Source organism: Cetorhinus maximus, chromosome 4, assembly GCF_964194155.1.
Source record: "Cetorhinus maximus chromosome 4, sCetMax3.hap1.1, whole genome shotgun sequence".
NCBI lineage: Eukaryota > Metazoa > Chordata > Chondrichthyes > Lamniformes > Cetorhinidae > Cetorhinus > Cetorhinus maximus.
Window position 1 is genome coordinate 62,029,132 of NC_135882.1, and position 24,855 is coordinate 62,053,986.

A 24,855-nucleotide genomic window follows, 5' to 3' on the forward strand; every position below is an offset into this window, starting at 1 on the left:
GGGAGGGAGGGGGAGGGAAGAAAGGAAGGGAGGAGGGGGGAGGAAGAAAGGAAGGGAGGGAGGGGGGGAGGGAAGAAAGGGAGGGAGGGAGGGGGGAGGGAAGAAAGGGAGGGAGGGGGGAGGGGAAGAGAGGGAGGAGGGGGGAGGGAAGAGAGGGAGGGAGGGGGAGGGAAGAGAGGGAGGGAGGGGGGAGGGAAGAGAGGGAGGGAGGGGGGAGGGAAGAGAGGGAGGGAGGGGGGAGGGAAGAGAGGGAGGGAGGGGGGAGGGAAGAGAGGGAGGGAGGGGGGAGGGAAGAGAGGGAGGGAGGGGGAGGGAAGAGAGGGACGGAGGGAAGAGAGAGAGGGACGGAGGGGAGAGAGAGAGGGACGGAGGGAAGAGAGAGAGGGACGGAGGGAAGAGAGAGAGGGACGGAGGGAAGAGAGAGAGGGACGGAGGGAAGGGGAGAGAGGGACGGAGGGAAGGGAGAGAGGGACGGAGGGGAGGGAGAGAGGGACGGAGGGGAGGGAGAGAGGGGCGGGAGGGGAGGGAGAGAGGGACGGAGGGAGGGAGAGAGGGACGGAGGGGAGAGAGAGAGGGAGGAGGGAGAGAGAGAGGGACGGAGGGGATGAGAGAGAGGGCGGAGGGAGGGAGAGAGGGGCGGAGGGAAGGAGAGAGGGCGGAGGGGAAGGGAGAGAGGGCGGGAGGGAAGAGAGAGAGGGCGGGAGGGAAGAGAGAGAGGGCGGGAGGGAAGAGAGAGAGGGCGGGAGGGAAGAGAGAGAGGGCGGGAGGGAAGAGAGAGAGGGCGGGAGGGAAGAGAGAGAGGGCGGAGGGGAAGAGAGAGGGCGGGAGGGAAGAGAGAGAGGGCGGGAGGGAAGAGAGAGAGGGCGGGAGGGAAGAGAGAGAGGGGCGGGAGGGAAGAGAGAGAGGGCGGGAGGGAAGAGGGAGAGGGCGGGAGGGAAGAGGGAGAGGGCGGGAGGGAAGAGGGAGAGGGCGGGAGGGAAGAGAGAGAGGGCGGGAGGGAAGAGAGAGAGGGCGGGAGGGAAGAGAGAGAGGGCGGGAGGGAAGAGAGAGAGGCGGGAGGGAAGAGAGAGGGCGGGAGGGAAGAGAGAGAGGGCGGGAGGGAAGAGAGAGAGGGCGGGAGGGAAGAGAGAGAGGGCGGGAGGGAAGAGAGAGGGCGAGAGGGAAGAGAGAGAGGGCGGGAGGGAAGAGAGAGAGGGCGGGAGGGAAGAGAGAGAGTGTGGGAGGGAAGAGAGAGAAGGGGAGGGAAGAGAGAGAGGGGGGAGGGGAGAGAGGAGAGGGGGGAGGGGAGAGAGAGAAGGGGGGAGGGGAGGGGGGGAGGGGATGGGGGGGAGGGGGGTGGGGGGGAGGGGGGGATGGGGGGGAGGGGATGGGGGGGAGGGGGGGGAGAGAGAGAGAGGGGGAGGGAAGAGAGAGTGTGTGGGGAGGGAAGAGAGAGAGTGTGGGAGGGAAGAGAGAGAGGGGGGAGGGGAGAGAGAGAGAGAGAGAGAGAAGCTGTGTGTGCCCAAGTGTAAGAAAACACAAAAGAGCATGCACGAGAAAGATACTGTAGGCGGGACTCAATTCCACCCTTGGGAGTGGGCTGTGAGGCATAGATTGTGGAGTTGTATAAACGGGAGAGAAGGCAGGCGATGGATTGCCCATCATACTTTCTCGACCTCCTCCAATTCAGCGAGGGTTGAGGAAAGCCGAGGATGACCTTCCGTCCCGGAGGCCAACTGAGGCCCTTAGATAGCCAACTGACGTCCACTTAAGGGTCTCAGCCCACACTGAAGGTGGCCATACACCACATGGATCTGCTCAGTAAAAGTTAGCAGGCTTGGGGGCCCTCTGATGTGGGATTCAAACACCCTATGGCCCACAGAAGGCCCTCCCCCGCCCAGCCACCCCACTCCCACTGTGTAGGAAATAAATTGTGACCATATGTGGTAATACATAGAATTTTTAAAAAATGAACAGGACCTGACATCTCATTGATGCTTCATGTGTCACAATATATTCCTTGAATTGGGGAATAAAGGTTGTCTTGCAATAAATGATCAATTACAAACTGTTATTTGCAGTTTGCATTTTCAGTTAACAAAAAAATCAATATTTGTTTGAACAGCAAATGCTGCATTAAAGTACTTACAGATTCCTCATGAATTCCAAGTCCTAAAGTTTCTGCTACAACAGCAGTTAAATTAATGTTATTTTTCTCTGAGGATAAATATTCTTTGAGCTTCTGAGTAGCTGAAGCTGAAAAGAGAAATAAATAGGGTAATGCAATAAAGCAGTTCTTTGTTGTTGAAGAATGAACAAGTGAATCAAAGTAATAAAATTCATACCAGAGTACATCTTACAGAGCAAAGAAATTGCATCCAAAGTTTGCTTTTAAATTTCATCCAAAATTTAGTTATATCATACATTTGAAACTTTACACCAAATTTAGTTTTTAATCGCTTTTCTTGGCTTCCCAAATAACAAGAATTAAGCTAAATTTTATTTTCCTTCGTCAAATAAAAATTAGATTTTATTGGAATGGCTTATTTACTAACACCACATTTATTTGTAAGTACACCAGTCTTACAGTTATTGTGGATTTACTGGACAATTTTTTCATTTGTTCTGGAGATGTGATCGATGAAGGTAAGGCAGCATTTATTATCCTTCCCTAGGTGTCTTAAAAAAGTATAACCAAGTTGGAAATATCCAAAATAAAAGCAAGATACTGCAGGTGCTGGAAATTTGAAAAAGAAACAGAAAATGCTGGAAAAACTTAGCAGGTCTGGCAGCATCTGTGGAGAGAGAAACAGAGTTAACAGGGTGAATAATACGCTTGGGGGGGGGGGGGGGGGTGTGCAGTGTGCAGATGGCACTGACACCCCACCCCCCACCCCCAGAAACCACATCGGCATAAAGCTGACTGACTGCACCAAACAGTCCCACAGCAATAAAGCCTCATTAACCAGGAGCTTCTGCCTGCCCCACCCTCTGGAGCTGCTGGCTAATCTGATTGGCTAACAGCTCCACCAATCCTGGCAGCACCAGGAAGCCATCAGTGGCCATGGCCAGGACTGCAGCTAAAGTGAGGAGCCCAGGCCTAGGATCCCCGGAGTGGGTTGGTGGGGGGGGGGGGGTTGGTGGGAAGATGTGGTTTGGGAGTGTTAGGGACAGGGACAGTGGGGGGTGGGTTTAAGAGAGGTAGTGGGTAGGAACGAAGAGGGGGGTTCAGTCTAAGGTGGGCAGCCCCCAAAGAGCGACCCCACCCCTTCCTTCCCACCCTCTAACCATTTGGGATTGAAATTTGGGCTTCCCACTCCCACCCTGCTGCCTACACCAAGCATATTATGGTGTGGGCAGCATATTATTAGGGTCAATAGGCTCGATAACAAACCTAATTGACCCTTAATTGCTCATTTTAATATGGCGAGCAGGCTGCCAATTTCAGCACCCCTCTCACCACCCCCGTATTATGGGGATGTGGTCCAGGGCTGACCAGGAAGGTGGTGGGATGGGCGACCACCCCATTTCACATGTGGCCCCCTACCACAGGAAACATGCCTTAAGGTTCAGCACAATGTTTTTAGTCCATATGACTCTTCAGAGCTCTGAAGCCATATGGACTCAAAATGTTAATTCTCTTTTTCTCGCCACAGATGTGCCAGACCTGCTGAGTTTTTCCAGCATTTTCTTTTTTATTTTGGAATTATTTAAGTAGTGTGGGACAGGAGTCACATATAGGCCAGCCTGGGTGAGGCGACAGGTTCCTTTTCCCAAAGGATGTTGATGAACTAGATGAGTTTTTGCTATAATCTGGCAGCTTTCATTTTCGGCCCATATACTGTATTACCAATTTATTTAATTCAACTTGACATTTTAGGATTTGGATTCAAACCCAGTATTATATAACAATTAATTTACCATATCTACTTGAGATGGTTAGACTGTGCATTAAATTACAAAAAGTGTGTTTCAGGTCATATACCATGCACAAAGTAATCTTCGTGTACACTTCTTACAGGTCTAATTTTCAGGATGATGTAGGGGGTAACATACTAGCATGGACAGAAGATTGGCTGGCTGGCAGAAAACAATGTGCATAAATGGGTCAATTTCTGATTGGCGGGATATAACAAGCAGAGTCCCACAGGGGTATGTGCTGGAGGCTCAACTTTTTAGAATTTATATCAGTGACTTAGGCATGATAACTAAATTTGCAGATGACATAAAGATAGGTAGGAAAATACATTGTTAAAAGGACCATAAGGAGATGGCAGAAGGATACAGATAAGTTGAGTGAGTGGGCAAAAATCTGGTAGATGGAATTTAATGTAGGAAAACGTGAAGTTGTTCACTTTGGCAGGAAGAATAAAAAAGCAAAGTATTATATAAACTGAGACCGACTGCAGAATTCCAAGGTGCAGAGAGATCTAGGTGTTCTAGTGCATGAGTCACAAAGAGTTAGTATGCAGGTACAAGTAATTAAGGCGGCTAATTGAACGCTATCCTTTATTACGAGAGGAACTGAATATAAAAGTAAGATGTTATGCTTCAGCTATACAGGGCATGGATGAGACCACATCTCGAATACTGTGTGCAGTTTTGGTCTCCTTATTTAACAAAGGATGTAAATATGGTATAGGCGGTCAAGAGGAGGTTTACTAGATTGATACCTGGAATGAGTGGGTTGTCCTATGAGGTTAGGTTGGACAGGCTGGGCTTGTTTCCACTGGAATTTAGAAGAGTGAGGTGTAACTTGATTGAAGTATCCAAGATCCTGAACGGCCTTGACAAGGTGGACACGGAAATTATGTTTCCTTTTGCCGGTGAGTCCAGACTAGAGAGCTCCGTTTAAAATTAGGGGGTCCTTTTAGGACAGAGATGAGGAGAAATTTTTTCTCAGAGTTGTGCAACTTTGGAACACTCTGCCTCAGAAGGCAGTGGAGATGGGAGTCATTGAATATCTTTAAGGAGGAGGTAGATTGATTCCCTTGCCTAACAAGAATCTAAAATTATCAGGGATAGATGGGAATGTGGAATTAGAAACACAACCAGATCAGCCATGATCTTATTGAATGGTGGAGCAGGCTCGAGGGACTAAATGGCCTCTGCTCCTACTTCATATGTACGTATATAATCAAGAAAATTGTTCTGATGAAAGATCATCAACCTGAAACCATCAACTCTTCTCTCTCCACAGATACTGCCTGACCTACTGAGTACTTCTAGCATTTTCCGTTTTTATTATAGCATTACAATGTGTTTTGTACACCACAAAAGGCAGAATGCCACCAATGCCTAGCTTACAGCATAACTTCAGCATGATATCACTAGGTACAAGTGAAAGGTAATTGAAGCAAGCGATATGAGTAGCATTACACCAAGACTCTGGAATGAATCAGGAATTTTACAGCACAGACGGTGGGCAGTCTATTGTGCCTGTAAAGGTTTTCTAAAACAGACATCCACACCAGGTCTAATTTTCTTGTACTTTCCCAGCACTAGTTTTTTTAAAATGCCCTGTCCCAGAATTTATCTACCTGCCTTTTAAAAGTTATTATGGATTTGCTTCCACCACTGTTACTGGGAGAGCAATCTATGGCTCAAGAATCCTCCATGACAAATCTACTGGAATTTTTCGAGGATGTAACTAGTAGAGTAGATAAGGGGGAGCCAGTGGATGTGGTTTATTTGGACTTTCAGAAGGCTTTTGACAAAGTCCCACATAAGAGATTGGCGTGTAAAATAAAAAGCGAATGGGATTAGGGGTGGTGTATTGAGATGGATAGAAAACTGGCTGGCAGACAAGAAACAAAGAGTAGGAATAAACGGGTCTTTTTCCGAATGGCAGGCAGTGACTTGTGGGGTACCGCAGGGATCGGTGCTGGGACCCCAGTAATTCACAATATATATTAATGATTTAGATGAGGGAATTAAATGTAATATCTCCAAATTTGCAGATGACACAAAGCTGGGTGGGAGGGTGAGCTGTGAGGAGGATGCAGAGATGCTTCAGTGTGATTTGGACAAGCTGAGTGAGTGGGCAAATGCATGGCAGATGCAGTATAATGTGGTTATCCATTTTGGTAGCAAAAACAGGAAGGCAGATTATTATCTGAATGGCTATAAATTGAGAGAGGGGAATGTGCAACGAGACCTGGGTGTCCTTGTACACCAGTCGCTGAAGGTAAGCATGCAGGTGCAGCAGGCGGTAAAGACGGCAAATGGTATGTTGGCTTTCATAGCCAGAGGATTTGAGTACAGGAGCAGGGATGTCTTGCTGCAATTATACAGGGTCTTGGTGAGACCACACCTGGAATATTGTGTGCAGTTTTGGTCTCCTTATCTGAGGAAGGATGTACTTGCTATAGAGGGAGTGCAGCGAAGGTTTACCCGACTGATTCCTGGGATGGCGGGACTGACATATGAGGAGAGATTGAGTCGATTAGGATTATATTTGCTGGAGTTCAGAAGAATGAGGGGGGATCTCACAGAAACCTATAAAATTCTAACAGGACTAGACAGGGTAGATGCAGGAAGGATATTCCCAATGGTGGGGGAGTCCAGAACCAGGGTCACAGTCTGAGGATATGGGGTAGTCCATTTAGGGCTGAGATGAGGAGGTATTTCTTCACACAGAGTGATGAGCCTGTGGAATTCGTTACCACAGAAAGTAGTTGAGACCAAAACATTGTATGTTTTCGAGGAGTTAGATATAGCTCTTGGGGGTGAAAGGGATCAAAGGGTATGGGGAGAAAGCAGGAGCAGGCTATTGAGTTGGATGATCAGCCATGATCATAATGAATGGCGGTGCAGGCTCGTAGGGCCGAATAGCCTACTCCTGCTCCTAGTTTCTATGTTTCTAAAAGAAAATCTAACTTCTCCTTTTATTGATGATCTTAAATTTATGCCCTCTAGTTACCAACTCAGCAACCATAATCCATACTCCACAATCAAATAATAAAGAACAGAAAATGTTTTAGGAAGAAGTCTCAATCATCACTTCCAGTAAATGTATCAACATGAATTCAAACACACATCAAGCACATCTAAAAGAAATTACTGTCCAAGTATTGGAAATTAGCTAAAATACCGGATCGAGTTTTCGCCTGGGTGCAGAGGTGCGTTTCAGTGCGCGAATGACCACACACAGGCTTTTTTGCGGAGGAAATCAGATTTTCCTCTACATTCCTAACACCATGCCATTTTCCTCTGGTCTTTTTGTGGGTCTGGATGCCTAGGGAAGAATTTTACGGCCCCGTTTCAACAAGGGTGGGGACGGGGCCGTAAAACGCGGTGAGACATTCTAAACCCCATTGACTTCAGCGGGAATGTAAAATCCCGCTGCCGTAAAATTCTGCCCCATGTGTGAAAAATGCACACTTGCCCCCTGCTGATATTAGGTCCCCCATTTTAAATAGTGGAGGGAAATCAGATTTCCTCCTGCAAACCATTTTCATTTGGTGGTGCAGGGTTTTGAAAGCCCATTAAAAGTATCCCAGGTTTGAGTGTTCATGAAGAAAATGGAAAGCCTGCTGAGGAGTTGGGAATATTCTGAAAAATAAGCATAGTGTTTTCACACCTTCAAATGTCATTATTAGGTGCTGTATTGTAATGCAGATGAATTTTTAATGCAGTGATTCATCACTGGGATTTTATGGTAAATTGACATTTACATTGACCAGCCTTGCGTATTTGTTCACATGCATTACAGTGCTTTTCTAATAGACAAAGCACCATAGCTGTGAAAAATAAATATTACAAAATGTCCCAGCAGCCTTTGCTTTTCTTTTCTTTATTCTTTCATGGGATGTAGGTGTCACTGGCAAGGCCAGCATTTGTTGCCCATCCCTACTTGTCTTTGAACTGAGTGGTTTGCTAGGCTATTTCAGTGGGCAGTTAAGAGTCAACCACATTGCCGCGGGCCTGGATCGCAGGTAGGCCAGACCGGGTAAGGATGGCAGATTTCCTTCCCTTTGGGACATTAATGAACCAGTTGGGTTTTTACACCAATCAATGATAGTTTCATGGTCACCATCTGTCATTTTTTCTACTGTGATTTAAATGACTAGCTGACGAAAAAAATCTAAACACCCATTCCCTTGCATTGATTGACAAGCACTCTATTTAGAAATTGAAATGAGCACCTTCTGTTCTTTAATAAAATAAAAGCAAAATACTGCAAATCTAAAATAAAAGCAGAAAGTGCTGGAAAAACTCAACAGATCTGGCATGTGGAGGGAGAAACAGATTTAACGTTTCAAGTCCAATATGACTCTTCTTTGGAAGTCATTCTGTTCTTTTCTTCCTATTCTTTGGACAGCGGCAGGCATTATCGACGTTTGGCTGAGTTTCATCACAGTAAGGGCTGGATTATACGCTGAGGGCAGGCTCCCACAGCCCAGCATAATTTTGGGATTCACTTAGCCTGCTCGCCCCACTTTTTCCAGCGGCGGCCCTTCAATTAGCATAAGGCAGGACTTCCCAGGTGGACATCCCACTCAGAGCTATTGAGGAATCGGAGGCCAGCAGCTCTGTACATTGGCAGCATCAACAAGAGCAGTGGCCACTACTAGTGCTGCAGGTAGGCCAAGGAGGTGGCACTGTGGCCCAGTGATGCACCTGGACATTTAGGCAAGTCCAAGGTCCGTGGGAGCGGGGAGCATATTGGACAGGGCAGTGGAAAGGTGAACATGGGGAGGCAAAACTGTTGGGGAGGGGCACAGGAAGGAGGCATCCCCACCCATTAACCAACAGCAGCCTGGTGGGGGGAAACGTTCAACCTGCTGGACTACTTGCTGGGTGCAGACCTCTCCCGCCACCCATTAAATCAGAGCGGCGGCAGGATGAGGCCCTTAATTGGAGACCTTTATTAGAAGGCGAGAGGTTTATTTTTTCCCCAAGGAATGTAATATATTGCATGGAATCTGAGGATTGCACACAGTGCGTACTGGGTGATTCGCGGTGGAGAACATATGGGGGCAGAGATGGCATAGAGGATCTGTGGGATGCCTGGGCTGAATTGGGGGTGTGGGTGGGGTGGGCGAAGTTTTGCAGGCCTTTAAACACTGTTAAGAACTAGGATATTGTGTTGGATAACCGAGACAGGCCCTTCTAACAGGCCTGCCTCCACACCTACAATGCTCAGGCACTCCAGCGTGGCTCACAAACTGCACTGTGGAATCTGACCCCAGTGTGAAAAGACATAAATGGTGTGTGAAGTCACACAAGGGTCAGTGTGCAGTTTGTGAGCTGCAAGAGTGCACAGGTGGGGTTTCCCAAGCCCAGGATAAGATTCAACCCACAATCTATCTTTAAAAAAAGCACAGGCCTAGGGATGATCCACTAAACTACAGGTAAAGGGCATAAATCAGCTGTGGATAAATTGCAGAAAACAATCTTGAAAAAGAGGCTAATGTAATGATTGGATAGATTTGGATTGGTCTAAGGAGGAGTCAGTATGTAGTTGTGTGAAGCACCTCTTGTCTTTATTAGCATCCTTTGAGAAAATATCTGTTGACAATGGAAATTTCTGTCCCAGGGACAGAAACAAAGATGTACAAGGTTGCAGATGACACAAATAAAATAATGGGCAGTAGGCAAGCTAAATATAAAGTGATTTGGTTTTGGGTTGATGAGTAGTAAATAGCATTTTCTGTGGACAAATGCAAGAAAATTACACCAAGGAAGGAAAATAGAAGGCACATAAACCAAATGGTTCAAGGCTATGAGACCTTGGCCAGCATCTTCCGGTTGGCGAGCGGGAGCGGGGTCCGCTCGCCGACGCGTGAAGTGACATGGGGTGATGTCAGGCATGCGCCCCGATGTCACCCCACTTCATTTAGATTGTCAGTTCGGCAGGCGCATATCCGAGTCGGATGCGCACCCGTCGGCCTGTCAATGGCCTATTAAGGTCATTAAAAAACCAATTGAACTCATAAATGGACCTGCCCGTCCAACCTTAAGGGCGGGATGAGGTTTCATGAGTGATTTAAAAAATGCAGAATATTTTACAATAAAAGTTACGGACATGTCCCAGCTCATGTGACACATGAGGGGATATGGCAGGGAAATATTTTTCTAATCTTTATTTAAATCTGTGCCAATCTCCCTGAGGCAGCACTTTGTCTCAGGGAAATCTGTGTGCTCTTCCATGCGCATGCGTGAAAGAGCGCATTCCTAGCTCAGGAAATCCCCCTCCACCCACACAGGGAGCGCATACCTCCCTGGCACACATCATGCTGGGTGGGCCTTAATTGGCCCACCCACATAAAATGGTGGCGCACTCTTGATCGGGGGCGCCGATCAGAAGCCCGCCCGCTCCCGCACTTCCCCCGCCCTGACAGGGGGTAAATGTTGCCCCTTGGGTATTTGGAGGATAGGTCACTCAAATTAAGTACAATGTGAGGCAGTAGTGAAAATCTTGAGATGTATAGCCAAACAAAGAAAAACAAGCCTCAGGATGCAAAATTGAGTCTCTAGCTGGCACTGGTACAATTCTATAGCAAGGGTATAGAATATATAGTGTTTGTCTAATCTTATTAGATGTAGGATCTTTAGTCAGCAAACAAGAAAATATTCTGTCCATTGATCTGTGACTCAAGGAGAAAGTGCAGTTCAGGTCTCGTGGGATTTCAGAATTTCAAAGTTGAGATGTAAAGCTGTACATTACAATGCAGTTATTTCTCATGGGGAGGGGGGAAATCAAAACATAGCACTGGATGTAAGGACATGCTGAATTTACCATTTTTTAAAAAAATTAATTGCAGCATTAATAGCAAATTGTATATTACAAACATACAAACAAAGAGCAGGAGTAGGCCATTCGGCCCCTTGTGCCTGCTATGCCATTTAATAAGATCACGGCTGATCTGAAAATAACCTCAAATCTTTATCCTGCCTTCCTCCCAATAACCTATCACCTCCTTTCTTACCAAGAATCTATTGAGCTCTGCCCTAAAAATATTCAAAGACTCTGTTTCCACCACCTTTTCAAGAAATTCCAAAGAGTGACAACTCAGAAAAAATTTTGCCTCATCTCTGTTTTAAATCAGCCACCCCTAGTTATAGATTCTCCCACAAGAGGAAACATCTGCTCCACATCCACCTTGTCAAGACCCCTCAGGATCTTATATGTTTCAATCAAGTCACCTCTTACTCTTCTAAACTCCAGCGGATACAAGCCTAGCCTGTCCAACCTTCCCTCATAAGGCAACCCACCCATTCCAGGTATTAGTCTGGTAAACCTTCTCTGAACGGCTTCCAACGCATTTACATCCTTCCTTGAATAAGGTGACCAAATTGTACTCCAGATGTGGTCTCACCAATGCCCTATATTACTGAGGTATAGCCTCCCTGCTTTGTATTCAATTCCGGTCACAATAAATGATAACATTCTCATAGCTTTCCTAATTACTTGCTGTACCTGCATACTAGCCTTTTGTGATTCATGTTCTAAGGCACCCAGATCCCTCTGCATTTCAGAGGTCTCCAAATCTCACCATTTAGATAATATGCTTCTCTTTTATTCTTCCTGCCAAAATGGACAATTTCACATTTTCCCACATTACACTCCAGTTGCCAGATCACTTAACCTATCTATATCTTTTTTTGTACCCTCCTTTTGTCCTGTTCATAACTTACTTTCCTACCTATCTTTGTGTCATCAGCAAATTTGTCAACCATCCTGTCCATCCCTACATCCAAATCATTTATATAAATTGTAAAAAGTTGAGGTCTCAGCACTGGATCCCTGTGGTACACCACTCGTTACATCTTGCCAACCTGAAAAAGACCCATTTATGCCTATTCTCAGCTTCCTGTTAGCCAGGCAATCTTCTATCCATGTCAATCTGTTACCCCCTATACCATGAGCTTTTATTTTCTGTAGTATTAATGGCCAGTCCATTTGTTCAGTTAAACAGAGATCACTATTGCTAGAACAAAAACAGAATTACCTGGAAAAACTCAGCAGGTCTGGCAGCATCGGCGGAGAAGAAAAGAGTTGACGTTTTGAGTCCTCATGACCCTTCAGCAGAACTATTGCCAGAGCTATCAAGCCAATTTACAACCCAGATGTCACTCTACATGGGTCAAATTAATTCACTTACTCATATGGGCAGGTTTTCAAACTTACTCTTTACTGCGGGTTGTTCAAGATCACAGGAGTCTGGAACTAGGATTTCCTCATTCTGTATAGGTTGGGTCATGCCAGAGAAGCGTGCCAACAACATTTTACATGTCTCTACACAATAATAAAATGTCAGTTACAACAAATAAACATTACAGAACCCACAGATTATAACAGTTATTAGAGTATAAAGTAGGGCTATGATAGAAAACATTTCTTTGAACATATCAGAGGTGCTTATTTGGTAAAGCTGAACCTTAAGAATTTTTAGTCAGAAGATACAGATGGACATTCTTGAATTCCAAATATTGATTCGGAATCACATTTATGTTCTAGTTATAGTACTCAATGCATTTCTCTATACTAATGCACATTACCCACCTGCTGCAATGTTCATATCACTTAAGGTCTTACAAAGGACTCCCAGAACACAATTGGTAAAAATACCTTAACATTGTATTTTCTAGACAAATTATCAACATCATTTTAAAAAGGAGACATCTAGTAATAATTAAGGATTATACTGTTTTGAAATATCAAATAATGTTAGTGAATCATAAATCTTAAAAATACCATCATCAGACTGTGGCCCTGAAGGGTCTGCATGAGCATGCTCTGCATAGCGAATATGACGATTTTCCTTCCTCCTTCGCATTCTGCTAACTACAGAGGTGGAAAGAGATAAAATTGGAGAATCCGGGATTATTCCATCATCATGATCTCCTGCTCCTGCCACTTCATGCTGTTGTTCTCTGACATCATAGAAATAAAAATCAGACAGGCCACAAAGTTTAAAAATAAAGTGACACAAGATGGGTAATAGACACACATAACTTACTTCAGTTGCTGTTCAAGTGATTCAAGCTGATCACTAAGTTTTTTGTTTTCTTCCTGAAGGTTATTCTTTTCATTCACTGTTGATTAAAGATAATGATGGAAATAGGTAGAAAGTTGAGAAAAAGCTTTCACATTTCAATAAAATATGCTCAGAGAATAAATTCTCTCCTAAACATCCACTCACTAAGTTCAGTAATGAGCTTTAGATTCTGCTGTCGAATATTTTCAAATTCCAGCTGCTTCTTCTTCATGTGTTCTTCAGTAACTGCACACCTGTCACATAGGCCTGCTCGCAACCTGTAACAGATGTGGGTCCTGAGTATCAACAGTTTTGCTGTTATAATTACAATATATATTGATTGGTTTAAATAAGTTCCTTAATTTCTTACATTTGCCCAAGCTTATTTATGGTCCATATACTTGAAGTAAAAAAAAAAATAAGGACTGCACTTGTTAATTATTTTCATTAAAAATTGCTCAAGAAGTTGTAAACAGAAAAAAAAAATATTTCAGTCATGAGAAATGATTTTCCATGTAAACAAAAAATTTGTTGAGAATGAATTCATTATTTGCAGTGAATTAAAAAGAGTGCTGAATTTCTTTGTCCAATTTTAACGGACAAATTCCATTAAACATTAAAAGTAGCTTGCAAGATTCTAGAGTTAATAGCAGCAGTACAAGGAGGGAGGGAGTGAGGCGAGACCACGACTGGGGAACCCAAGGGCTCCTTGCAGGGCCTTGAGGGGAGCACTTCTGCTCCTCCTGGGCCACAAGGATTTCACAGAAAACTAATTTTCAACTTACTTTGGCCTCTTCTGGCCAATCAGCACCTCCTGCCAGGTTTCTCTTGTGGATTTGACACCATTGCGGGTGTCCAAGTCACTGAAAATCATTTGTGGCACTGATGCTGTTGTGGACAGTGATTTTTAAATGTCAATTATGCCGTTGTTTGCCTGCAGCTGGACTTTCAGTCCACTTCTAGTTGAAAATAAGATGTAGCCGGTTGGGCCTGGTGCGCCTACAATAAGTGGACTTGGCCTGACCTACCCATACACATTCTCACTGGGCAAGGGGGAGGGGGGAAATTGAGGCCTCATCAGTCAAAAAAAATTGATTTCTCCAGTGAAACTTCTTTCTACTGCACCTCTAACATAATCTAATTTATGATGACACTCTTCTCAATCTGATCCATTGAGGGTTTTATTTTTTTTATAAATCACTTTACTACATCTTACCTATCTTCTAAAACTTTAATGTTGTCATGTAGTGCTTTTTGTTGTTCTCTTAACTGTTGATTTTTATTATAGTATTCTTCAAGTCTCTGTGCATCTCTGGAAAAATAGAATTGTATATTAACACAGGACACAAAACATTCAGGGATTATTTAAAATAAAACAAGTCTTGCAGAACCCTCTTATCTGAATGTCAAAATGAATTTTTGATTATTCCAATTCCGCAATGAATTCCAACTGGTTTACCAAGTAGTAGAGTAGAAAATATTTACCTGTCCAGGCAAGTGGCATGTGAATAAAATGTAAGTTTGGTGCACGCTGATGCCCTAATCTGAATGAATGTTCAAGAAAGTACACCAAAATTTAAAAAAGGAGATACTGACAGCCACTGTTCAAATCTGTGCAAGATTTATGTTGATTGATTAGTTTATTTTAAATTAAGAGGTTAAATAAATGACTTCTTAAAATCAAGATTTAACCTTTCCCCCCCTTTTCCATAGTATTTAACAGGGCAGACTCTCCGATGTATCTCAGCTGCACCTGGCATAATAAGATCACGTTTATTTGTTTCACTAAAGAAATTAATGTCATTCCAGGTGTGAATATTCAAATAAAAATAAAATTTTCCGTCTGCAGCATTTTCTGATGCTAAAGTCCAGTTGTCTTTTATGTTGAAAGATTGAAAGCCATGAAACACAGAATCCTGCAGTTTAATGAAGGTAACATGTATTCGGATTTTAAAATGAAGCAACTTAGGCTGGAGTTTTGGTGCTAACAGAAAACCAAGTATTCAGAAATATTCTGCCATTAAATTTGTAAAATATTCTGCAACTACACTTGACAATACTTTAGAACCTTTTCAAGCCACATGTTTCCTCTCGATAGCGAGTAAAACCCAGACACGACTTTCATTAGCAGTTTCATTCATCTGCTTCAATTACATTGATGTGAAGGCATAACACTTTTAAAAAAAAACACCATTTTGGAATTTTTAGAAGATATAGAAATAAAAAAAGCATCAAAAGTAAATTAAAAATAAAACAGGAGCAAAGAGAGGTTTAGTTTCTTTTGACAAATGTGATTGACACGTTGACTTAGCAGTTCAGACTTGCTAATGGTCTTTGCCCCAATATCTACAGAATCATTAGTTGTACTGTTCAGCAAAGTCCTACATAAGAGCACCATTGTTGTGCCTCTTATCTCAGTGAAATATTAAACTCCAGGAATTTGGGGGGAGTCAGTAAGTGACCCTTGTTAAGGGCCATTATATCGACAATGAGATACTTGTATAATGACTAGTCATTTTGCAAGGAATGTAATGAATCACAACAAACTATTCAATGAATTTGCTGGATTCCTCCATTTGTGAGCCATATTTAAAATGGCTAAGAAAACAACTCAAGTTCACTTCAGGCTTTAAAAGAAATTGATGTGTACAAAGTTAATTTGAATTTTTTTTTACAGAAGTAGAATATTTAATAATAAATATCAAAATGAGCTTTCCATATTGTTTTCTTTATCTAACAGGCATACTTCACCAGCTACAGGAATTTATGCAAGCTTTATTGGTTTGAAAGAACCCATGCAAAGACTAATTTATCTTGTCCCATCATGCTAGACAGTCATACATGACTTCCCACTTGGACTCTGCATTAAAAAAAACTGAAATTGACCTATATCAACTTAACAATAAAGATCCTAACAAACCAAAAAACAGAACCAATTAGGTTCTAAAAAAAATGGTTGCAAGGTATTGTGGTGTGATTGAAAGAAACACTTGCCTATCATTCAAAAATTAAAAACAACCCTGCAAGATTGATATATCCAATTTTTTTCTTCATTAGTCACCCTTTACACACCATAGGGGAATTACTCAGGCAATGCAAAATCTAGCACAATGGCTCCTGTTGAAGATCTCCACCCCTGCTGAGTAAATAATTTGCTACAAGTTTTTTTTTTGCCAACTGCTCAACATTTCCAAACTTGAGTTCTATGAATTGTAACTTCCCCCAGGGCAGCAGCAGATAGTGAGAATGACAAGTTATTTCTGATCCATGGGCAGTGGATTAAATGAATGAATAACTTTTTTAAACAACGGGAAACAACGTTGAGAATAGCCCTAAGGAAATACTAAAAAAAGAGTTACAGCACAGGAGGCCATTTGGCCAGTCAGTCTGCGCTTACTCATTGAAAGCAATCTAAAACTAAACCTGCTGTTCTATTTACTGTCCACACCCCTGTTTCAACTCAATCTTTATATCAAAGCAAATAACATATACCTAAAACCCGGGGTAGAATTTCCCCCCGTCAGGCAGGGTTGTGCGGGGGCGGGCCTGATCGGCGCCCCCAACTGGGTCCACGCTGCCATTTTACATGGGCAGGCCAATTAAGGCCTGCCCAGCATGACGCGCACCCGGAAGTGCTGAGCACTCCCTGTGCGGGCCGGGGGGGGGGGTCCCTGAGTCAGGAGTGCGCTCTTTCATGCATGTGCGCGAAAAAGCGCAGAAATTAAATTGAAGTTTTACCAGGTCAATAAAGGTGTTGAAGAAACTGTCACATGACCTGGGCCAAGTGCATTAATTTCAATAAAAATTTTAAAGAAAATTTAAAATCATTCATGAAACCTCATCCCGCCCATGGATGAGGTTCCATGAAAAATGTGAAGGCCACCTGGGCTCTTCGCCTGCCCACCAACCTCAAGGTTGGACGGGCAGCTCTATTAATTATTTTAATTGTTAGTTAAATGGCCTTAATAGGCCTTTGACAATTCGGCAGGCGTGCAGCCAATTCGGCTGTGTGCCAGGCGAACTGAAAATCTAAATGACACACAGTGACGTCAGGACGCATGCCCAACATCACCCTGCATCATTTTACGCCTCGGTGAGCAGGCCCGGCCCCCGCTCACCGAGCCAAAGATTCTTCCCCCTGTAGTTCACCAGTTAAATAATCCAAATCTAAACACAGGAAATGTTTTCCATATAAAAAACTTTGAAGTCATACTTTCCAAGAGCCTCAGTTTAAGTTTGAGGAGTGGTAACATAATAGTTGTGTTATTGAATTACTTATGAACATATAAATTAGGAAGAGTAGGCCATTCGGCCTCTCACGCCTGCTTGCAATTTTATAAGATCATGTCTCATCTGATTGTGACCTTACTTTCCTGACTACCCCCTACACCCATCGACTCCCTGGTCGTCAAGAATCTAACTCAGCCTTAAAAATATTCAGTGACCCTGCCTCCACTGCTCTTTGGGGAAGAGACCTTCAGAGAAAAAAATTCTCCTGATCTCCGTCTTAAATGGGAAACCATCTAATTTTAAGCTGTGTCCCCTAGTTCAAGTAACTCCCACAAGGTGGAATATTCTTTCAGCACCCACCCTTTCAAGGCCGCTCAGGATCTTATTTGGGGGTGTAAGATCACCTCTCATTCTTCTAAACACCAATGGATACATGTGTACCTGTGTAATTTATAAGACAGGGGAGGCGATGGCGAACCAGTATCATCGCTGGACTAGTAATCCAGAGACCCAGGATAATGGTCTGGGGACACTAGTTCAAATCCCATCACAGCAGGTGGCGGGATGTTTTTACCAGATTGTGAAAACAATCTGGTTCACTGATGTCCCGTCAGGGAAGGAAAAATGTCACCACTACCTGGTCTGGCCTACATAGCAACGCTTAAATGCCCACTGAAATAGCCTAGCAAACCACTCAGTTGTATAAAGGCTCAAAAAGGGAATTAAACCAGCAGGACCACCTGGCAGCGACCTAGGCACTGGAACCAACAAAGGTAAACTCAGCCCTGTCGACCTTGCAAAGTCCTCCTTACTAACATCTCTGGGCTGGTGTCAAGATTGGGAGAGCTGTCTCACAGACTAGTCAAGCAACAGCCTGACATGGTCATCCTCACAGAATCATATCTAATGTCCTAGATGCCAGCATCATCATTTTTGGGTATGTTCTGTCCCACCGGGCCATCAGCAGCAGAGGTGGCGGCAAAGTGGTAAACAGTAGGGAGGGAGTTGCCCTGGGAGTTCAACCTAGCTGCCGCAGATGCATCTGTCCATGACAGTTTACGTAGGAGTGACCATTGCACACAGTCATTGTGGCGACGAAGTCCCACCTTCACAATGAGGACATCCTCCATTGTGCTGTGTGGCATTACCACCGTGGAATAGATTTAGAACTCAAGACATGGGCAACCATGAGGTGCTGGGGGCCATCAGCAGCATTGTACTCAAATACAATCTGTAACCTCATGCCCTGGCATATCCCCCACTCTACCATTACCATCAAGCCAGGTGATCAACCCGGGTTCAGTGAAGAGCGCAGGAGGGCACTCCAGGAGCAGCACCAGGCATACCTAAAAAAAATGAGGTGTCAACCTGGTGAAGCTATAACACCAAAGTACTTGCGTGCCAAATAGCATAAGCAGCAAGTGACAGACAGAGCTAAGTGATCCCACAACCAACAGATCAGATCTAAGCTCCATGGTCCTGCCACATCCAATCGTGAATGGTGGTGGACAATTGAACTACTCACTGGAGGAGGAGGTTCCACAAATATCCCCATCCTCAATGATGGAGGAGCCCAGCACATCAGTGCAAAGGATAAGGCTGAAACATTCGCAACAATCTTCAGCGAGAAGTCCTGAATGGGTGATCCATTTTGATCTCTTCCAGATGTTCCCAGCATCACAGATACCAGTCTTCAGACAATTTGATTCACTCTACGTGTTGTCAAGAAATGGCTGAAGGCACTGGATACTGCAAAGGCTTTGGGCCTTAACAACATTCCGGCAATAGTACTGAAGACTTGTGCTCCAGAGCTTGCCGTGCCCATAGCCAAGCTGTTCCAGTACAGCTACAACACGGACATCTGCCCAGAAATGTGGAAAATTGCCCAGGTATGTCCTGTACACAACAAACAGGACGAATAAACTCAGCCAATTACCACCCGACCAGTCTACTCTCAATCTGTAATGCGATGATAGTGGTGATCAACAGTGCTATCAAGCGGCACTTGCTTCGCAATAACCTGCACACTGATGCCCAGTTTGGGCTCCGCCAGGGTCACTTAGCTACTAACCTCATTACAGCCTTGGCCCAAACATGGACAAAACAGCTGAACTCCAAAGGTGAGGTGAGTGTGACTGCCCTTGACATCAAGGCAACATTTTACCAAATGTGGCATCAAGGAGCCCTAGCAAAACTGGAGTCAAAGGGAATCGGGGGAAAACTCTCCACCGGCTGGAGTCATACCTAGCACAAAGGATGATGATTCTGGTTGGAGGTCAGTTATCTCAGTTCCAGGACATCACTGCAGGAGTTCCTCGGGGTAATGTCCTAGGCCCAACCAACTTCAGCTACTTCAGCATTGAACTTCCTTCCATATTAAGGTCAGAAATGGGATGTTCACTGATGATTGCACCATTCACAACTCCTCAGATTCTGAAGCAGTCCATGTCCAAACGCAGCAAGGCCTGAGCAATATCCTGGGCTGACAAGAGGCAAGTGACGTTCGTGCCAAACAAGTGCCAGACAACGACCATGTCCAACAAGAGAGAATCTAACCCTTGCCCCGTCACATTCAATGGCATTACCATTGCTGAATTCCCCACTATCAACATCCTGGGGGGCTTACCATTGACCAGAAACTAAACTGGGCCAGCCATATAAATACCGTTGCTACAAGAGCAGGTCAGAGGCTAGGAACCCTGTGACAAGTAACTCACCTCCTGACTCCCCAAAGGCTGTCTACCATCTACAAGGCATAAGTCAGGGGTGTAATGGAATACTCTCCACTTGCCTGGATGAGTGCAGCTCCAACAACACTCAAGAAGCTTGACACCATCCAGGACAAAGCAGCCTGCTTGATTGACACTCCTTCCAGGAACATTCACTCCCTCCACCAACGACGAACAGTTGCAACAGTGTACACCATCTACAAGATGCACTGCAGGAACTCACCAAGGCTCCTTAGGCAGCATCTTCCAAATCCACGATTGCTACCATCTAGAAGGACTAGGGCAGCAGGCACATGGGAACACCGCTACCTGGAAGTTCCCCTCCAAGCCACTCACCATCTTGGCTTGGAATATATCACCATTTTATCACTGTCACTAGGTCAAGATCATGGAACTCACTCCCTAATAGCACTGTAGGTGTACCTACACCACGGGGACTGCAGCAGTTCAAAGCAGCTCACCGTCCCCTTCTCAAGGGCAATTAGGGGTGGGCAATAAATATTGACCTAGCCAGCTATGCTCATACCCCATGAAAAAAAAGCTGGCCTCTAGTTCCTGCTTTCAGCCTCCCTCCTATCTTGAATAGGAATTACATTTGTTATTTTCCAATCTGATGGGAACTTTCCAGACTGTATGCAATTTTGGAAAAGTAATGCCAAAACCATCTCAGCGGCCACTTCTTTTAAGGCTTTAGGATGAAGCCCATCACGACCTGGGGGCTTGTCATCCTTTAGTTCTAATAAATGCGAACCTTGCCAACCTCTTGTGAATGAATAAAAATATTACACTGATATTCCTAATTTGGAACAAAGAGACTGGAATGCAGTTTTCAGAAAGCCTCCATAAAACAAGGTACCAAAGGATGCACAGAACATCTGCCTCATGAAATAAATTCAATTTGGAAAGGAAAGGGAGGTTGGAAATGGGACACTAGTTTGCAAGGGCAAAATGATCATGGCGACTCTTTAGAAAAGGGGCTGGACAGTACATGGGGGTAAAGAACCATTTACAGCTAACAGGGGGCCCCAGAAGAAAAGTTATATTGTTATCATCTTAGGAAAAATGGGGTCATTTCCATACCTCAAAAATTCTCCATGCTTCCTGTGTCTGGATTTTCCACATGTACAGACAAACTGATGCAATAAAATGTATATCACGCTGTCCAATGTCAACTAGATCCCAGTCAAGAGAAACATGTTGGGGCACACTTCCACTATGTGCTATATTTAACAATCATAAACCCCTTTTTCATAAACTGGTTTTGATTTTGGTACAGTGACCCAGAACTTCCCAGAGCTTGTCTGTTGTGAAGATGGGTCATTTGAATTTTTTCACCTGGCCTGTGCCTTTAAACTCTTGTAGGGGGCAGTGTTGAGGGTGACTGAAAGGCCTGGGTGGTGAACTTTTGTGGGCTTAGATTTACATACTGAAATATACTTCTGTCCAAAATTGCTTGGTTGCAACAGCTCAGGAGTGATTCTCTCTCCTCCTCCTCCCCCCCGCCCCAGTGAGTGGTGGTTGAAGTCTGTATATGACATTTCATTTCAATACCTGACATCTCCATGATTCCTTCTTCTAGAGTGAATCATAGTCAGCAGAATCCTACAGGCAATGGCCTGTTTTCTTGGCGACTGCTTTTTGAAGTCTTGCTATCGTTATTCTGATAATTATAGCTGGAGTGTTTTGCTTAGGAAGTCCAATTTAAATAATTTTTATTTTGCTCTGCAACAGACCATTGCATTGTTATCCATTTATTTATTATCTATTTATTCTTTCATGCAGCAGCAGGCCTCTAGTAGCAGATGGAGTCATAATTTTCCACTATTACTTCAATTTCCTATAATTACAAGTCTGTACTGGATCAGCACATGTATACTGGAGATCAATCCTCATCTTACAACTGAAGCCAACTTGACAGTTTCTCTCGCTGCCAGTTGCACGCTTTGGGCTGATTATACACTCCCCCACCAGTGGGTTCAATGATGGGGTGAGGGGCGGGGAGCAGGTAAAATCCAGCAGACACCATACCCGCTACCTATGCACCCACCTCTGGTCCCACTGCACTAAAACGGGGGATTGGTGCCATCAGGTGGCTTGCCTGCCTTGGGCATATCGAGGTCATTAAGTGCCCAATTAATGGGAATTGGGAAGTCTGGCAACTTTAGCTGCAGTGTCTGTTCTCTGGCAAAGGACGGGGCCTCATTTGCGAGCCCCTGGGCTCATCAGAGGCCAACCCTCAACATCATCTGACCCCTTTAACACTCCCACCTCTTGAATCAAGTCCCCTTGTCAGGGCTTGCCAACCTGGCACCACCAATATCCCACACATACCAGAGTCCAGGGTCCTCAGTATGGTGGGACTACATATAGTCCCAGCAATGGCCACCACAGGGACTACAGAACTGCTGGCCATCCAATTGTTTGGCAGCTCCCTTAAGGCAGGCCTTTCTCCCAAGAGAGGGGCAGAAGCCCTGTCTCCAACTACTTAATGCCACTCCAAGCTTTAAATCGCTGCGGAGCTACAGTTGGGATTGTGGGCTGGCTCCTCCCTGACATTTTAGCTAGGGGGCAGGTGGGAACTGCAACATCCCACTAAATCCAATCTATGTTTCTGGGTGGGTTTAATGAAGATCACACACAGGTGAATTCAAATAGCGTACGTTTTTCCTTTCTTCCCTAGAGTCAAATGGAAGCAGCTGAATTTTTTTGCTGGGAGAGAAGCTTTCTTCCCAACCACCACCCACCCACTACCAGAGGTATTTCAGATATTTGCATATCTCTGGCATGGTTTGTTCACTCTATGACTGCCTGGGAACTGAACAATTGTCTCAACTTGTGCAAAAGCTTGTCTGTCCTCTACGATGAGAAGGGAAACGTTTTCCGGAATAAAGCTGGCAAGGTCTACTTGAAGGTATTCAAATTGTCCCTGGCAAATATAACAGGTATAAAATGCGCCTAAATATTATAGTCTCAGCAAAGTCTGGCTCTAGAAGCTGGGAAAATTCAATGCTGGGAACACAGCCCTTAAAGTTGAGAGTAAATGAACTGGCCCTACTGAGCAGGTTCTGGGCTTTATGCAACACATCAGAAAGACATCTCATTTCTATCCCGTTTGACCAAATCAAAATTTAAGAGATCATTTTGGAGAAGTGGCTAAATCCCTACAGTGGACAAGAGATGATAACTAAGAGGGATGCATATTAAAAAACTAAGGTTTAATGTAGCCAATTACCTCAGTAAGATGATGAGTATCAGCATTGCATAAGACATTTGAATCCTTAAATTTATTAGGAGTTTCAATACCAAAACGTTTAAGGGATTCGAAGGCATCTGGAAATTACCCCTAAACAGACTTCCTTTTTTTTAATTCTTCCCCCTTTGGCAGCCAGCTCTAACCCAGCTGGTACAACTTTTATCCAGATTAGCTGAAGTGACCCAATTGTGAATCTTTGTCCTGAGGTAATCTAATGAAAGGGATTATGAAGCAGTTGAGGAAGAATTTGAAGTTTCAATCCGTTAGACTCACTCACTTTGAAAATGGCTGCTTTCCGAGAGGCAGAAGTACTGTTATGCTTGATATTTATTTGACAAAAAAGCCAGAGTCCATCAATTCTACAAACCAAAACACTAATTTATCTTTTGAAAAAAAGAGACATGTCAAAGCTTTTCATCTTGCACTCATCAGGACACCTCATAAGAATACCAATATAAGGGGGAAAACAACAAGTTATGCTGTATAAGCAGAGAGTGCCGATTGTGGACTATGATTGGTAGAGGCATTGCCGTGGAGAACCCACCAGTAACAGTGACTGACAGTTAACTTCCAAGCATTGTTTGTTAAATTTAAACCAGGCAGCTAGACTCTGACTGGTCAAGGCATTGTCCTGAGGAATGAGTCAGCGAATGGCTGTCAGTTATTTTGTTTACCTGAAACAGGCGCAATGTGCGTTCATGTTCTGTACGCAAAGGACAGGGCCCTGTGTATTAATATATGCAACTTTCAGTACATGCAAATGCGCCACACCCTGCGCCCTATTTCAGCATCAAGCTTGCATGGTGAACAAATAGGTTGGGCCCTATTTACAAGGTTGCTGATAGGACCAATCTTGTAGCATTTGGAGCTGTAAGAATCCCAACGTGTATACTGATCAGTGAAGGTAGGCTTGCAGTAGACCATGGTAGAGATAATGGCTACCCCTGATCAGGCCATTTCGCGCTATATATCACACAAATTCATGAACGGGCCTAAGGCTGTCACTTTCAGGCTGGAAAAGTGCCCAGGCTACCTCAGATTACCTTGGAAGGACAAGGTATCTTAAAAATTTGAGCAACAGGTGAAGCTAGCTATTTCACACTGTTACTATCCAATAGCAACACGAGTGGTATTTGCCACTAAAAGGATGCTGCTGTCAAGCCAAAAAGGCTTTCGTATTTTAAACCTTGGCACCCAGGTATCATTCTGGTAAATCTCAGCTGTATTCCTCCAAAGCCAAAAGATCCTTCCTGAGGTTTTCATTTTTTCTGCACCTGTTCATGACATTTTACTGATGTGTACCTGGACTCCCAAGTCTCTTTGGACCTCCACTGTTTATAGTTTTGCACCATTGAGAAAGTACTCTGTCCTATTCTTTTAAGTCCAACATACATGTCCCCACATTTGTCTACACTGAAATCTATTTGTCGCAGATTTGTCCATACACTTAATCTAATAATATCTTTGTAATTTTATGCTTCCATCTACATTGCTTACAATACCACCTATCTTTGCGTCATTGTTAAACTTGGACATGTGGTTTTCTATCCCATCACTTAAGTCATTATTAATTATGTTGAACAGTTGAGGCCCAGACACAGATACTTACAGCACATCATTAATTACATCATGCCAATTAGAGTACCTGGACTTTAATCATAACACTGTCACCCACAAC

General features: G+C 44.1%; 1 protein-coding gene across 1 annotated transcript in view; it reads right to left on the bottom strand.

The window, feature by feature from the left end:
* The window catches only part of rbbp8 (retinoblastoma binding protein 8), a 171,942-nt gene that overhangs the window by 24,285 nt on the left and 122,802 nt on the right, over window positions 1–24,855 (bottom strand). Inside the window, exons 6-11 of the mRNA XM_078540210.1 lie at window positions 14,182–14,277; window positions 13,131–13,243; window positions 12,948–13,023; window positions 12,683–12,861; window positions 12,116–12,223; window positions 2,129–2,229 (exon numbers count right to left, since the gene is read on the bottom strand). Of these exons, the coding sequence (XP_078396336.1) occupies window positions 2,129–2,229; window positions 12,116–12,223; window positions 12,683–12,861; window positions 12,948–13,023; window positions 13,131–13,243; window positions 14,182–14,277 (673 nt within the window). The remainder of the gene's footprint in view (window positions 1–2,128; window positions 2,230–12,115; window positions 12,224–12,682; window positions 12,862–12,947; window positions 13,024–13,130; window positions 13,244–14,181; window positions 14,278–24,855) is intronic.